At 36.3% G+C, this 17,543-nt stretch overlaps 1 protein-coding gene across 1 annotated transcript in view; it reads right to left on the bottom strand.

Annotated features, from left to right (window-relative positions):
* The window catches only part of SPATA6 (spermatogenesis associated 6), a 33,051-nt gene extending 16,979 nt beyond the window's left edge, over positions 1 to 16,072 (bottom strand). The window contains exons 1-8 of the mRNA XM_009287339.2: positions 15,914 to 16,072; positions 14,327 to 14,375; positions 13,383 to 13,424; positions 11,908 to 12,032; positions 7,259 to 7,339; positions 4,334 to 4,616; positions 2,603 to 2,689; positions 834 to 874 (exon numbers count right to left, since the gene is read on the bottom strand). Of these exons, the coding sequence (XP_009285614.1) occupies positions 834 to 874; positions 2,603 to 2,689; positions 4,334 to 4,616; positions 7,259 to 7,339; positions 11,908 to 12,032; positions 13,383 to 13,424; positions 14,327 to 14,375; positions 15,914 to 16,072 (867 nt within the window). The remainder of the gene's footprint in view (positions 1 to 833; positions 875 to 2,602; positions 2,690 to 4,333; positions 4,617 to 7,258; positions 7,340 to 11,907; positions 12,033 to 13,382; positions 13,425 to 14,326; positions 14,376 to 15,913) is intronic.
* Positions 16,073 to 17,543: the final 1,471 nt, after the last annotated feature.

Genomic DNA, 17,543 nt, shown 5'->3' on the forward strand with positions numbered 1-17,543 from the left:
AAAAAACCCACAAAACCCCAACATATTTAGCATATTTAGTAGAAATTCTCTATTTTCTTTACAGTTTCTTATTTACAGCCATGGAACAATCCAAAAGTGGCACAATATATTAGACTCACGTGGTACGCAAAACTGCAATCCTTGGTAATAAAAGTTTAGAATCTGACATAAGTGCGCTTAATATATATCAAGGTTTATCCTTTTAATTCCCCTTCTTTCCTCCTCCCTGTTATCATTAGTTTTCCCAGCCATTAGGAAATCTAAGAGGGCATAAATAATTAAATGCCTAAATCCACAATTTCTGCAGTACTTCAGGAACACAGGCAAAAACAACTAAATGAGGATGGAAAGAATAAAAACCACCAAAAACCAAAGGAACCCTGACATTAATCTTCAGATCCATTTAATACACAAAGCAGCTAAAATCTGAAAAAGCAAGGACGTGAAATAACGGAACAGTGGCTTGCCAGTTGTACCAGTGCTACCTTTGCATACAATTCCAGAATAAAGTGTGCTCTCAGAATGACCGGGAAGGCAAATGCAAACTGTCTTTAAAAGCTCTTCTACAGCCTTGTCACAAGCCTTAATGCCAAGGAGAAGCAAGTTCTGTACCTACAGGCATGAATATCTTATGGAGTGTTAAGTTTCACATTTCTATTTGTAAATATTCTCTCAGCAGGCCTAAACCAGGTTAAATAAGATTTAAAATGTCCCTTTTCTTGCATTTGATACTATAGTAGATAAAGTTTCAAAAATACCTACACAGGACAATCCTTCTCACTCAGAGCTTCCCAAAAAACAATTTGTAAACAATAGCACTTCAAAGTACTCACTTTGGCTTTCTTGGGTCTGTAGCTGCCGAGAAGAGAAGGATCTGGGGAAAGAAAAAAGGTGCATCCCAGAAGAAATGCAAACGAAAATCCAAATGTCCTAAGTTTTATGAAATCTTTTACAAAACAGCTTACCTCTCCTTCCAAACAGTACTAAAGCAATTTATTACTATACATTGTGAAATTCTAAACAGTCTCCTCAGAATATTTCAGGAAATCACTTTCTTTAGCTGAAAACAATGACTTCACATTTAATGGAATACAATGTTTATAACAATGAATCAGTGTAAGCACCGTCTTCTGCATAGACAGAAGTAGCACATTTTGTTAAGCTATTAACTGCCTAAATCAATATAAAATCAAGCTCTACCATTCCCAAAAACTCTTATGTACATTACACTATCTTACTAATCTTTTCTGAACAAGCTTCCCAATGACCACCTCTCCCTCCTATCACCTCTTCATTCCTTCCCTCACCACTGACCCACAAACATGAGTACAAAGCCCATGGAAACATACGTGGGGAAACTATTAGGTCCATACCGGGTTAGGATGTTTCACCAATGTCAATATGCACCTCACCCCTGAGGGACTGACATTAAATTATGTCTGGCTTCTTGATCGGTTATATCAGTCTGTAGTGAACCCTCATACTGTGACCCAAGCCCAAAGAGGTACTTCTATGCTGTACAGCAATGTAAAGACATCCCTCTATTAGCTACCTGCACAAAAGCAAAAAAGGACTAAACTGTACTGTCAGTATTAAGATTTGTAATCCTAGGAATCTGTTTTTTTCAGAAGTTACAGTTAAGCCTCAAGACACAGGCAGGTGACCAGCGAATCCTCTGGATATTAATAGTGAGGTAGATTTCAGTCTCCTAACCACTGGCCAGAAACCATCAACTCATTTTATAAGTACGCAATGGTATCAGATGATAATAGATCTGTTGCATTATCCAGCTACTACAGATTGATAAGTATGACCCGAAGGGGAATGTGAAACCTTTAAAATCCTGCACCCAGTGCTACTACAAAGAACAAATGTAAAATAACAAGTTCATAATGATTTGCTATATAACAATTTATAATTAGCAGGGAGGCAAAATAAAAAATGAGGCAGAGCACACATAACAAACAAATACTGATGAGGCTCATTAAAATCCTCATATTGCCAGACACACACGATAAACTCAAGTTTTAGGGTACTTCCTTAAATTTCTGGTCCCACACCTTTTATTAAACCTTCGCTTACTGATACCAATGAATGCCGAAGCAGGTATTCGAGCACATCCTGGATGCTCATTAATAATGGTAAGTCACTGATCCACTACTCACAAATACCGCTGAAATAAACATTATTCATTTTTGAAGAAACAGAGCCCTTGAACTTCAAAATGGTCAATACTTCAAGCCTGATGAACACACCCACAGACTGTGGTGCAGATTTGCTCCACTATCCAACTCATCAAAACAAGTGCAGTGAAACAGAGCACTCGCCTGGGCTTTGGTATTTTCTACTCCTACTTTCCTATCATGTAGAACTATGTTCCAAGTTTCATGAGGTAAAGAACTATTCAAAAGCACCTTTTGCAGCAGTAGCTTATTCATTATTCTTCCTATTCCTAGGAAGAAAGAACAGCTTTTTCTCCATTATAGACTGACTTTTTTTTAATAAATAAAAAACCAAAACAAAACCCCCCAAACAACATAACCTCACTAAACTACTGCAGAAAACAAAAGCGTTAATGAGATATATAGTAGAAAATACTGACCATGGTCTACCTTGTTCCAGGCTTCCACTGTGCTTTCTTGTGTGGGACACCAGGTATGAAGTTTAATACCAGGACTTGGTTGTTCAACTTTAAGCAAAAATACTGTTAAAATGCTCAGTATCAGATATATCAATTTCTATTTTTTTCTGTTTTCGTTCATAAGATCACATCTAGTCCGTTCTGAAATATTTTATTCTTATTTAAATACCATTTAAAACTATTTTCACAACACTTTGCTCATGTGTATTATTAGCATTACTGTGCATAAACAAAAACAGTACAAGAAAGGTCTAGAAACCTGAATATCATATTGTTCAAAGAAAAAAAATGCAGATAGTTTCTCCTTCATCTATAATGTCTGCAGCCTTTTCAAACAGTTCTTGGTATCTCATATTTATTCCAAATAGTTCAGATCTCACCAAGAGAGAGCTGAATCTCTTCCTAATTAAAAAAGTTACATTTAACATACTCTAATTTTAATCTTTTTAATCTTCACGTAACACAAAATCTCCAGGCCAAAAGAGTCCTCAGCAGTAAAAATGCCCTAAAAGGAGCATTCTCAATCTAGACAGGCCATGACAGTCAGGACATGCTACATTAAGAGACAAGCTTTTTCCTTTTTTGTACAAGCATAACCAAGCAATCAAAATCAATAAAGTGTTTAAAGATGCTATAATTAAACTGTGAGCTTCACCTATAGATCAAAAAAACAGGAGAATTGGTTAAAAGGAGTTAAAAGAAAAATATCTGAGAGAGATAAACAGTAGGTTGATGAATGATTAATGGCTTATTAAGGCTGATCTGAATTTCTAAAAGATACCTATACATAGACTAAAACTAGAAAAAGAATTCTAAAATTTGACAAGATATTATTAATTCATTTGTACATAAACTAGAAAAAATTAAATAAAGTGAGAAGCAAACTAATTAAACACTAAATTATCTCAATGGCTGGGGCAGGGGTAGTGTCCAAATTGTAGCCAAATCGTAATATCATAGCACAGAATCAGAAAAATCCCATCTCTGCCCCTACATGTTCAAAGCAGTATTCTAAAAATAAAGGATTGTTGCAATCATAAGAAAAATAAAGAGAAAAAAAATATATATGAGAATATGATCCTCCAAGAAGCTAGAAAATCTGGCCCCTTCGTATTAAAGCACTTAAACACAGTTTCTTTAAACAAGTACCTCATTTCAGAACAATTTTTCACATACGGTTAACAAAAAGTCCTTATGCCGGTGCTAAAGTCAGATTGGTTATGAACTCTAAGTCAAAGTGTTAAAGATGTAGCTCTGAGCAAAGGAAGTGTTTCAAAGATCATAGGATGCCAACACAGAAAAAGTTGAAAGAGAGGAAGTGTAAGTGTTCCTAATGTGACTAGACACTCTTTCTTTAAAGTCTTATTCAGGAATTTTTAATACTAATATCAATTACTTCCAAGCTGAATTTATACACCTATTATCCTGTCTAGTGCGCTGGAAGAAAAGAAATGGGGCCTCAGAGAATTTAACCAAGATATTCATGAAAGAATTTGATCTTTGTCTGTTTCTAATGCAGATAAAAGAAATTTTATTTTAGTTAATTTTACATTTAAATCACTATGTGACAGACTGTTAAGGAGAGAAAAATTATTCATCTAAACTAAGAGCTGAATGAATTTTTGGAGCAGTATTTAGTGAAAGAACAATATTTGATCTGAGCTTAAGCTGGAAGCACTTTGGAGAGAATACAAACCCGTCTAACTACAAATGGAGGTTTATCAGTTTCTCTTCTGAATTCATAAGGACCAAGGTTTAAATGGGCCAGTCGTTGCCTGGCTTCTTCTGATAGCTCACACATTCGTCTTTTTGTGTATGGAGATGGAGAACGTGATTTAGAAGCTATTGTAGGCTGCTCGTAGTTCTTTGTTGCTAAGCTGTGCCTGCTTTTCTCAGGTGAAAGAGTATTTTTCTTTGGTAACTTTGTTTGCAATTTTCCATTTGGGGTTGAGTGATGTACCCAATTCAAATCACCCTAAAGTGAAAAAGAGAAATTATCTGGTTTGACAGCACGCAGAACAAAGATCACTGAAAATAATACAAACAGGGAACTAATAATTTTAACAGAAATAAATGTCATGTCAACTGATGTTCCCCTCACAAAACTATAATCAAACAGCAATTTAAAAAACAACAACATATTTACCATTTTCTCTGAAACCAGAAGGCGGTTAAAACACATTACTACATGTTAGATGTTAAGGTTAAGTGTCTCATACTTACCCAATTAGCTTTCTCACACAGTTAGTGAACAGAGACTGTAAAAAATTAAATTGAATTTTGTCACAAGTTCATTTAACACAAACTTTACCTGGATTGGACATACACAGATTTGAAGCATTTTTCATCTGTTTAAACTTTTTTTAACCTTTTAAAATTCTTATCCTTTAAAATAAAATACATAAATTAAAATAGAAGCCTCTTTAATAGTTTAAACTATATTCATTTAGAGTTGCCTAAAGCCTCTAGTGTAATTACATTCCCTGATATTTATATTTTCTTCCATCGTGGTGAATTTACTAGTTCTTTAATCAGTTATAATCAAGAAACTATGTTCAGGGGAAAAAAAAAATCCACCACCCCCCCCAAAAAAAAACCCCAAAACCCAGAAACTTTAAAGACTGTCTTCCAAAGAACCTCTCAAATCATGTGAATACGTTTGCAAAAGAACAAAGCAGCTGTTTATTTGTAAAACTGGCACTTGACACCTGAAATATGGATTTTGTAGCTAAAATTTATCAAAAAATCACACCATTATCAAATACTGCCTTAAAAGTCTATCTCTGAGTTGATATTGCTTTTAAAATACCTACATACAGCAGAATAAAGGAAAGTGGAGGAACAACGAACCTCACCACCTCCCTTCCCACAACATAGGATGGGAGTGGTGCTGTTGTAGTTTTTGTTGTTGTTACCAGCAAAGGCTACCCAACAATCAGGACTGACACCCCCTCCAAATAACTATTAACTTCTTCAGTGACCGATTTCAAATTCTGGGAAACTGTTTCCAACACTGAAGTTTTTTTGGAAATACATTATCATTCCTTTGTAATTCCTTGCATTAAATGAGCATTCAATTACTCCACAAGCTTTATAGGTCAAGGCACTCTAGATTAAGTAGCCTGATAAAAGTTGTGTAGTCAGCAGCATGTTTTAGCTTTGAATACCGCAGTATGGATAATTAGGCTTTTTGGTCAAATTTGGCCCAAATTCACATGTTGTAAAAGATCAAAAATAATGGTATAGCAAGACTTTTCTTCCTGTTAGAAATTATTTTTCAAGCTTGAGGAAGTTGACATTACTCTTAAATCTGTATGTTGCATGCGCTACTTCAGTTCAGAGGAACCCAGAAATAAAATGTCCAGCTTGCCTTCAAGCCTTTCCCTGTACACCCAACAATGAATGAGACTGAGGTTGCGTGTTTGTTTTGCATCAACATAGTTTGAATCTGGCATCACACAGATTGTTCATGCCACTGTCTTTCTCACACCTGTACTAGCACTTGTGCAGCTGGTAGTGAGCCAGAGTATGGAACTAGCCCAAACAAAACCAGACCTAATTCTCTAGGACTCTCTAAGACTAATTTCTCAGTAGGCTGTGCTTCTTCTGGCTTACACCAATCATGAAACTAGACCTTCACAGCAACACATGCAAATTTGATATGCCATTTGTAACATATTAAATACTTTTAAGGACGTTCTTAATTTTAGATCAAACTGCCCTTATTGAAGTTACCTTCAGTGAAGTTAGTTTTCTGACAATGACAGCTTCCACTGATTTTTTTTATTCTTTACCTAAGTGTCTCAATACATTTCTTGTGCTAAATTTGGAAGAAACTTCTCAGTGAACTAATTGGCAACGCCACAAACAGGTCAAAGTCACTTAACCCTCTTTGCACACAAGCCTTCCTGACAACCATTCCATTTTAATGATGCTGCACCATTTTTCAATAATCTAGCAAAAAAAGGAGGACGTAAGAGTAACTTTACGTGACAGCTTGTGCCAGGAAACCCTACCAGAATTCCAATCCGTGAGACCAGAGAGGAGTGCTAAATGAACAAACACATCAGAGGGTTTTTTTTTTCCCCCCAGTCTCTTCAGCTACTTCACCTTTAACTTTGCTTGTTGCAGAAGCAGCATTTCCAGATTAATATTGGTGACAGCCTTTTCAACAGAAATCTTCATTTCCATTACTGTTACTGATATTGTTATGAAAAACAATTAAATTAATTGGTTTGTTTGATAATGTACCTTTTCTGACTTCACCTAGCTTTCATTGTCCCACCTTAATTTTAAGTGTCAGTAAGAAATGGTGAGAAGGCATCTTCCCACCTCCAAATACACCAGGGACTGACACTTCAGCTGATCATAGAACACAGCAGCTGATAATTGTTTCAGATTCAAGGAACTCTCAGCATTTACTGTCATGCACCAAACCCACTCTTTACTCATACTTGATTAAAAATTTAATCAAGTTGTCAAGCACCCATGACAACTGCTTTAACCACAACAAAAGAATGAGAAAAGTTTGAAGTGAGCAGCACATACAAAAATTGGAACCAAGGCTATCAATATTAAATCTAGAAATTAAATTGCAAACAATTAAATTATGCTAACCTGTATGTGACTCCTTCCTGAGCTTAACAGACTTTCTGTAATAAGGGAGCTTGTAGAAAATCTCAATTTTGGTGCAATTCCCTAGAAGAGAGACAATAATTGAACATCAAGCTCCAACTCAAGATAAAGGGTATCAAAGAAGTAAATGTCACCTAATGTAACAAACCATTCCTAATTTTCAGCCATTTCCTTTGTTAATTTCAGCCTTTAATAAAGATAATTAGAAAAGACAGAACAGCAATGGTAAATGTCAAGATGCTAACATTTGCATTTCTGACAATTCAATTACAGATGATTATATTGCTTTCGTACAACAATTAAGGTCTGACTTTTATTTCAATACATTTCTTTGTCAAAAGCACTTTTAAAGATTTTTCATGCCATGCTATATAGCATCAATAAAAATTCCAGTCATGCTCTAGAAGTTTCATTAATGCTAACTTTCGAAACTTACTGATAAATAGTCTCAATTGTGCAATCTTTTTTGTAAAAACATTTTGAATATTAATCAATTACACTGCAAATAACTATTCATTTGTAACAGTATGACTAAGAACCCCCTCTATTCTGTAACCATTACAGCAAAGTCCGATTTCTGTGGATTGTCTCCCATGTTCTATAACCACGTTCCACTTCCTCTCAATCCCCTCTTACACAAGTGGCTGGCAAGAGGCAACCCTAGTTTGACCAATTTGGAGTCAGTGGGGTCCAGCTGGGCCTCCTGGTCAACCAGCACACATGTACTAATGGCCAGCAGGTCCTTCCATCTTTACACGGCTGACAGTTCCTGTTCAACTCATCTTCTTTTACTTCAGCTGTGTCTAGAAACATAATACCTTTGAGAGCTCTACTTCCTGTTAAATTTAGCTAGAATTGGCCAACATATACAAAATTTACTGGGTGCAAATGGCAGAGATTATGACACACAAGCGTTATTTCCCAAAACAGCAACCTTAAAAAAGGCATAAAAGAACTAAAGGCCACATATGCTATAAACAAGTGGGAATCATCTATGTGCATCTTATACAGCTCTGTAGAAGCAAAGAGAGAATCAAGTGTCCTTAAAACTTTCTACCCTCTCTTCTTAAAACACGGACAGAGTTTGCTGCCCCGAGGCATCTGTGTGTGTGGGCATTTGTGCACACGAACACACAAAATCACTGAGAAATGGAAAGGAGCTGGTCTGTTTGTGACTCTGCCTCAATTCTTAAGGATTAGCAGGAACTTCATGAGTGAAGTCTACTGCTGAACCAAACTATTCTCTACCACCTGCCTAAACACAAACTGATTTCCCATAAGGGAATATGATCTGGCCCCAGGTTAGATTATAGAAATGAAATGACAAAAATGCCAAGACAGCTCAGTCATAACAATTAACAGAGTCCACGATTCAATCAAGTCAAGTTATGGCATATAAAAGAGATTTTAAAGCTGACTGTCTTTAATCAACTCATTTTTATTACTAATGAATTGTCAAGTGCTATCAAAAATTGAAAAAAGGACACATCAGAATAAGTAAGTCTTCTATAAAAAGCAACAACAGAGCACCTACTGCTTTTACAGAGACTGAGAATGATTACAGAATGGTTAAATGGTCATAGCTAAAAAAAAATCACACAAAACCATGGTTTCTTCAGAGAAATGGTTTGTGGAGAGGGAAGATGGGATAGCACCCGCATACACAGGCATGGATATGTCAAAAGTAACTTAAGAGGCCAAAAGGAATCAGAGGAGTTCTTCTGTTTTCTGCAGTTCCCAAACTAGGGATTGCTGAAGGATATTCAATATAGTATTACGTACAGACTGCCGTATAGCCCCAAACATATCTGTAAATGAAAATCCAGCCAGAAAGTTTTTGGGATCTATTCCTCTGCCTCCAGCTTAGTGGTGTCTGCAGCCCTGAGCAGGCTTGTCAGTCCTTCTGTACCAGTCATTAAACAGAAGTGATATGGATATAATATTAATTTGATCGTAGAAAAACTGTAAAGGTGGTTCATATTTAGAAGAACCCAAGTTAGAAACTAGTCTAATATGTGCTTTTGACTGTAAGGAGCATGAGTACAAGTCTGTAGCTTAAAAACGTATATATGAATATAATAGAAGGTCTTGTATTGGTATGCTAAGGAAAGATAGCATAACTAAAAAGAAACTGGTTTAAGTAACATGGAAAATACTGCATGAGAGTGGGGAATGGAGATAAGAACGTCTGTAAGAAGTCACCACATCAAGGCTTAAACAAATTCTGAAAGGCAAGGGTTGCAGAGAAATGCAGAAGAGCCAGCAAAAGCCTCAGCTGGGCAACACTGGACCAGGGGAGATAACTCGAGGCACGTCTTGTATGCGTATTGTGTTTGTAAGCCTCATAAGACATTTGGCCAGAGACATTATCAGCCAAGTGCCAGATTTCTGGAGGAGTTCTGATCCTCTCAATTTGGGATTCCTTCCAACTGGCAGATTAGCAGTGTTAATCAGACACTGCTTGTCACTGCCTATCTGAACTCCACAACCGTAACCTTGCTGTTGCTACCTTTATTTTTTAATAAAAGACAAATTTATTTGGAAGCAAAGTTCCACTGAAGCACAGCTGTCAGTCAAAAATACTCAACATCTCAGCTAGCTATAAATAACTTTTCATGTGGGAAGAACATGGCTTGACTGGCATAGGAATAACGTGAGGGTTCTCAAGACCTTTTTTAACGCTTTCCCTTTTGCTTAGCATTCACATTCAGTGCTTGGTGCTGACAGAGTTAGCAGGAGATACTTGCCAGTAAAGCTTAGGGAACACTGGAAGATAGAGGCATTTGAGACTGCATTTCTACTGGAGGTAAAAATCCTCTCACAGCTATCCCATTTGGCAAGCAGGGAGAGGAACCACAAGTTCTTGTCGGGAGCCTGCCTCCAATTCCATCAAACACAACAGCTTCTTTATTATTCCTGAAAATGGGGTCAGTATGCCAAAATCCTTTCTTAAACTGTTCTGTCTGTGATGGAGGTGGAACGGAGCAACAGATGCTTCTGCAGTCCTCGTTCCAGGGCAGAGATGAATTTCATTTACACTGTTCCCAAGGACATGGACATACATTTCTGTCTTCATCAGTCAACTTTTTAAAGCTACTACAGTGTCACCATTCAGCTACACATCCAAATGACTCTGATCGCATCTTCTCACAGCCCACAAATTATGGCACCTTCTCTTTATTAGAAAATACGTAATTTTTGTATTAAAGTCAGTCCAACAAAAAACCTCAAACTTCTCTAGTGGCTCTGCTTCTACAAAGATTCATTATATTGCATTTACAAAAAATCTGCAATCATTTTGCTAATACCACCTCATTTATTACTACCTCCCTATCTATTCTTTCTCAACACCAGAAAAGTACCTATTCTATAAGTAATATGAAAGCAATACAGTCCCACCCCCTCTCTTGAGCCACCATTAACATGCATAGGATAAGCCATATCAAAGAGATGCTATGGCCAAAAAATGACGGCTATTTTTGCAGGGACAGTTTAAGCTGCTGCAGAACCATACATTTTGTATCACAAAATCACAGCTTTAATTCATTCAAATGTTAACACAGCATTAGACACCAAGTTAGTACTTCTAATTGCAAGTGACTGGGCAATTTCCAGGTTGCCCTTGCAGGGTAAAGATTATACAAGCTAAAAGATACCAGTGACCTTCAATCAGCATTTCCCTCCTGCCATGTGTTTTTAATCCAATCACAACGGACAGGGCACCTGAGTCCCTGTATTCCCAATCCAAATGTCCTGCCATTCCACTAGTAAAATTTAAAAAAATAAGAAAAACAAAATAAAACAAAACCCAAAACACATCTCCCACGTCATCACCATCATCTTCAAAGTGCCTTCCTGAGTTATTCCACTGACACCTAAGATTCAACAGTCAAACTCTATGAAAGGGAAGTGTGAGATAAATTCATTTTCATTTGCTATGTACTTGAGCCCTTCTCTCCAGAAAATTAACATTAATTCATTGCACTCATTCTGCCAATTAGTTGTCATTTATCATGACAGTTTTTTGAAACTGTAGAAAAGGCACATTGCTAAATGAGCGTGAATGGCCTGAACAGACCTTAAGAAACAGGCTTTGGAACTGAAAAACAATCATACAGCACTAAGCCAAATTTCAGTTAATTACTATTTTAGTGGTGATCTTGCACCTCAGGGAGGCCCACAGGTCAGATGGCATAGCACTATAAATTTGTATTGACTGTCATTGTCCTAAACAGTTCCAAAAATGGTCTGAAACAAAATGCTACAAAGAGAGACTGAGGAGGGAGGGTTACGTGGTTTATCTGTTGAGAACTGTGAAGTTGATATGACATCTCCCTCTCCTCTTGCATCCCTTCAACTAACAACTGCGCCACAGATTAAATTGAACAAAAGACATGTCATGGTGCCACACTGCAAACCAAGTGGAAACTAACTTTTTCACATTAAATGGTTTCTTGAAGCATTCTGAAAAAAGATTATACCTTCACCGAAGTTCAACTGTGGATTTGTACATTCAACACCCGAAATGGCAAAATCTGTCAGAAGCAATCGCTTTTCATTTGAAGTAGTTCAAGGGGTTTCTTCATTGAAACACACTGTATCATAAATACAATCCACAGATATTCACTCACTGTAAAAGAAGAGGACCTCTTCATTAAAATCTCACGATCTAAACCATGGTGCCCACAGGTAAGCTTAGGGTCAGGGAACAGGAAATCTCTTGTATTTTCTTCATACGTAGCTAGAATTTTTCCTACTAAAAAGAAAACATATACTTTAATTGGAAAATAGACAAAGCCACCACACACAAGACCATATTGCAACTAAGATAAATTTTGTTCTTTAAAAATTAACAGCACAGCTCTAAAACGTGTATTACACTAGGAAATAACCTCATCAAGTTAAATCAGCAGCAGCAATGTGCAGAATCTACTCTGAAAGTATGTTTCACTGTTATTGTGAAAAAAATTATAGAACAGTTAACACAATCTTCTTTAAGAGACGTATGAGTAGTTTTCTCTAGGCAATTATTCAGTAGTTTTCCTCTTTCTTTCCCCTCCATGCCACAGAAGAAGCCAGTAATTTTTTTTAATGGCAGCCAATCCCTTATGAAAAACTGTATCATTACATATTACAGAATAGTAATAGTTGTAGTAATAGTAGGCATAGTAGTAAGAAAGAAACGCAAGCAACATCAAAATCATTATCTCAAGATTTTCTCACTATCCTGGTTTGCTACTTTAAAAAAAAAAAGTTCTTTAGGGGAAAACCTTGAATGTATATTGTTAAAAAATTTAAATTGTGCTATTGCAGTCATCTTGTCAGCTTATGTTGGGCTGTATCACACCTATCTCTGACCCCTGAAATTAAATTCTTTATCCAAGATATTTTACCCTCCCACAACAAAAATCCATGTTCAGTACATTTCTTTAAGTAAACAGTCTGGTGAGTCACCTGAGAAAAGCAATCGTTTCCTTGAAAGTACTAAGGACAAGTGACAGAGAGTGCTTTTAATACCAGTTTCCAAACGAGTCCTCTTTAAAACTTGACTTTATTTCCAATAAAATGCAGATTTACATTATTCATAGGAACACTTGAATTTCATTAAAATAGATTTTTATAATCACACAAACCAATAACAGAAGTATGACAAATCGCTATTTATTATCTTCACATATCCCAAGAGACCTGTAATACTTACAGTGAGAATAACAGTTTTCCCAATGGTCACCATTAAAATGGAAGGGAAAAAAGTGTCATTCTGAGAACAAGATTATGCACTCTGAAATTTCACAGACAGCCACTTTGCAAGTGAATTGTGATGCATTTAATAAGTGTGCACTGGATGATTTCAGTTTATTTTCCAATTTTAAAATATTATCACTTTCCTAAGCCTGAGTATGGTACATTTCAATATTCAGTTATTACTCTCTTTCAAGAATGAGATCCTCTTGATCTATTAACATTTTATATTCAGAGGACTATTTGTTAAAGAGCTTTCTATGTTGTTTGTGTGTTGGAAAAAATGGTTGTGCTATAATGGGCAATGTCCTCATGGAAATTCACCTATTAAAGTGTATAATTTATGAAGAGACTGATACAATACCTGGAGGAATGAGCTGTGTTAGTTCAAGTACTGCTGTGTCAACTAGAAAGGAAAAAAGTTTTTTCATGAGTTAAAAAAAAACTAAAATGGTAAGTAATTCTCATAGTCAAAACCCAAGAAAAATGGCTCACTGATTTAAGCTTCATAGCACTGTACCTATTTCCTATACTACACTATTTCCACTACACCAACAATAAGAGAAAATTAAGAACAGCTTGCATAAATACCACAGGTGAACACAATGGCATTAGCAGCGTACAAATGACAACTCTAAATTTGACTTAGAACTGGGGAAGTTCTATCTGCTTCCAAGTTTGTCCTTTGAAGATAGCTTTTAAAGAAGATGATGCAAGCTTCACCACTTTTTCAGATAACTCCCAGTATGAGGGAGCATATTCCTGAGTTTGAGCTGAGGGTCAGTGTTGTCTCACTACAATTGATTATGCTCCACATGTGGCAAGACATCTAATTTTCTTAAAAAATGAAAAGAATAATTTTACAAAAATTGAAGGTTTATGCTTATATTATTTGAAAATTAATCAAATAAATGATCAGATAAAGGAATCCATTACCTATCTGGATAACCAGCTGGATTTTCCATTAATTATGATTTTTAACACTTTCCCTGTTCTAAAGCATGTAGCATACATTTCTAGAGCCATTTTGTTAGTTAACAGTATTTTGGGTAAGTTACTAGTAACCAAAAGACAGCAAAAAACCTCTGCCTGCACTGACAACAAATCTTCTGTTCTGAAAACCCACTAGTGCTAGGGTCCTACTTCTTTAGTACATGATATACTACCTTGGTTACCCTCTAGCTTTTCAGAGAACAGGCTCCTGATAGAAAAATTATCACATACTTTAAACCTCCAAAAAGTCTTTAGAGCCCATACCAGCATGACATTAATGCATACAACATAGTATACATAAAAAGCAGAACCTACATTCCAGTAACTCCACAAGGTCTCCAGGATCAACTATATCAGCAAATGCCTGGAAAAGAAATTAATAAATAATAATAATAGCATGGTCAAAGTCATCAGATGGACTTCTGGGGAAAGAGAAGGAAAAAAAAAATAAAAATCAATATTCTTCCTTGCTTCAGATGGTTGCCAAGAGTCCTATCCCCACTGGGAAAAGAAAGGAAACTGAAATTATCATTTGGCATATGATCAAATTCATTGAAAGCTAGCAGTTCTTGCCATATGCTTTCTAACCATTCAGGGTTACCTCTCCATATTTAAATGAGGAGGTATTGTGAAGATTTGAACACATAGAGATAAGTATTGTCTGAGAAAATTTCAAGAGAGAAAGATAAATTGGTGAATGTACTAGAATTCTGATAGGTGAAGAATATGTTCTTTAATATATTAGTAATGCTTTAAGTTTCATTTTCATGGAAGTGACTATTCATGTACAGAGTACTGTTCAGGGGTTTTTTTTAACCTGAATCCCGTGTGAATAGATGGCAAGGAATAGGGGAGGATGTTGCACTGGATATTGAGCAGCTAATAGACTTCCCCCTAATTCTGTACAAAAGTCTCAGCAGAGCGGTGTAGATCACTTTGCTGTTCAAGGTACCAAACACTAAGAAGTACCAAAGTACCAGTGCTCCACAAGTATCTAGACCTATTCAATAGCTATTTGTAAGACGACAGATATTATTCTCAGCTTTCTTGTTCACCGCTTTTGTAAGCAAATAGATCCCGGTGTCTTGGAGTTCCCCTAAATTACAATGAAAACAGTATTCAGGACATTCCCCTTAAGTAGTTTGTGGTATGTTTGCCTTTAAAAAACTGTGGTCCTTTTTACTCTGCAGTAGCTGGTGAAATTATCACTGTGTATGTTACCCACATCACCAGAGCATCATTGATGTTTACTCAGTCTGGTTTTCAAAGTGCTGGGGGATGCTTAAAGGAAAAGAACTAGAAAGGACAGAGTATTATTATTCATAGATAGTCAAGAAGCCAGATCATATCTATAAGATACTGTGTTTCATTATCCCTATGGTACTAATAATGAAGCTAGTAGGGGCTCAGAATATGTGATAAACAACCATAAATTATAAGGCCAGAGTACCAACCTGGGAATTCCAGTGGCAAACCATGAAAAAAGTATCTCAAAGGGAGAAAGAAGTCACCAAAAAGGCTTGAGCTGCTATTCTATCTTTCTACTAAATTGACTCTCCTATATCTTATAGTCTTTGTTCTTCACCTTGCCATAATTTTTGAAACAACAACATTCAGTTCCTTCCAAGCCAGAAAAACAGACATTGAAAAAGGACAGTTCACAAAAGAATGAACAAACACCTAAAAAGCCTCATCATACATTATAACCTTCAGTACGCATAATTCTTGAGTCAACGTGTGGATAATATAGGCACACACCTCCTTTGTGCTGAAGAGAAGCAGGAGTTATAATGCTATGCCATCCTCAGTGTGATTACCTGTGCTCAGGGGTTTTGCAGTGAGTTTTTGTGGAGTTTGGGATGGGTTTTATTTGGCTTGTATTAGCTCTTGACATTATCTTACCTTTTCAAATACTAGTTTTTCTTGAAAGAAGAGTGGAAATGCTGCAGGGACGCATTGAGTTTTTTTGTACTGTCCAAGTACAGAGACACTGAGATAAAGTTCCTCTTTGTCTTTCAGCAGCACTCCGGGACAAGTTATCTGTAAGAGTAACACACTCATTAAACAAACTGAACTTTAGTTATAGAAGTAACATCTGTTTTCAAGATAAAAATGAAATGGTCAAGACTGAAATGGTTGATTTCTGAGAGTCATATTATAACAGATTAGAGTGAAAAAAATTGTTTTCTAAAGCAATTCTGTTTGTACAGACTGACCAGGAAAAATAATCACCATTTTAAAATAATCAGGACCAAATACTGTAAGTAAACATACTCTGTTGTCTTCAACCAAAACTGAAACTTAGTATCCCAATCCCAGGTCAATGCAGTTAAATGCATGCGCTGACTATGTAAGAATTAATCATCAAGGGTCACATCAGGTTCTATATGAAAAGTCACGTACAATGAAGTCTACACGATGCCAAGACACAAAAACTCGTCCAAATTTTAGCCTAGCCACAGAGAGAATGAAGCTGGTAAATGCACATGCTTAGATATCCATACTCTGTCCAGCCACCAAGAAGGGCAAGTTTATTTGCAAATATTGTATTAACTTTGCCTTCTAATATGTAAATGAGAAAAAGCAACTGTTGTTCCGTTACTATCAGACACATGGCACACAAAGTTTTATCTGAGAAGTTTGGCCACCTTGGAGGGTATTCAAGGCAGGGAAGTCTCCTCATTAGGCTGCCAGATACTGCCACTAATCTCTCACCTTTCTCTGGACAATTCTTAAAGTAAGAAGCAGTTGGTATGTTTTTGAAGCTCTGGTGAACATCAGATGGTCTTACTTGTGTTTTCACTGCAAGGATGTACACTACTCATTTTGCAAAACTATTTGCTATTTTCTCCAAGCCACGTGCTTTTATTCTATTACCCAGACAGAGAATTGTCACCTTTCACTTCAGTTCTACTGCTCACTTTTTATCACAGTATAATAAATACGAGGTTGTCTCTTCCAACATAAGGTTGCTAGAGAAAGTGTTCAGACTTTCAATTGCCAGGTAGAAAGACAAAGGAGGATAGTGACAGGAATTAAAATAAGTGCTTTGGTTACAGTCTCCTACTCCCAAATGAATGTTTTCCTTGAGAAATACTAACTGGATCTAAAAGAAAACTATATAAACAGCAGAAAAACAGCCTCAGGTGAAAGAAATAACAGAAACCAATGTGTGATAGATTATTATAGATACAGTATAAGCTAAAAAATAGTGTTACTACTCATAAATATCTAAGGAGGAAAAAAAAGGGGGTTCTCTCCATGTAAATGAGGGCTTCAAATCTGCAAGAAAAGTGCCAGAATAATAGATATCCCAATTGAAAGACTGTCAAGCATTAAGCAGCTTGTATGACACTCGTGCAGTTGCAAGTGTGAATAGGAGTGAGTGAAAGAGACAGATTTCATTCATATAAGGCAAGATCCCCCAAACTACATACTACAAGACATATTAGCTTAGTTCTCGCTTTTCTTCTTGACATTTTTGTAGAATTTACAACCATTTTCAGCTGGGGTTTCATGCCTTTCACCTTAG

The sequence above is a fragment of the Aptenodytes forsteri genome, unplaced genomic scaffold (genome assembly GCF_000699145.1).
Source record: "Aptenodytes forsteri isolate BGI_AS27 unplaced genomic scaffold, ASM69914v1 Scaffold119, whole genome shotgun sequence".
Classification (NCBI taxonomy): Eukaryota; Metazoa; Chordata; class Aves; order Sphenisciformes; family Spheniscidae; genus Aptenodytes; species Aptenodytes forsteri.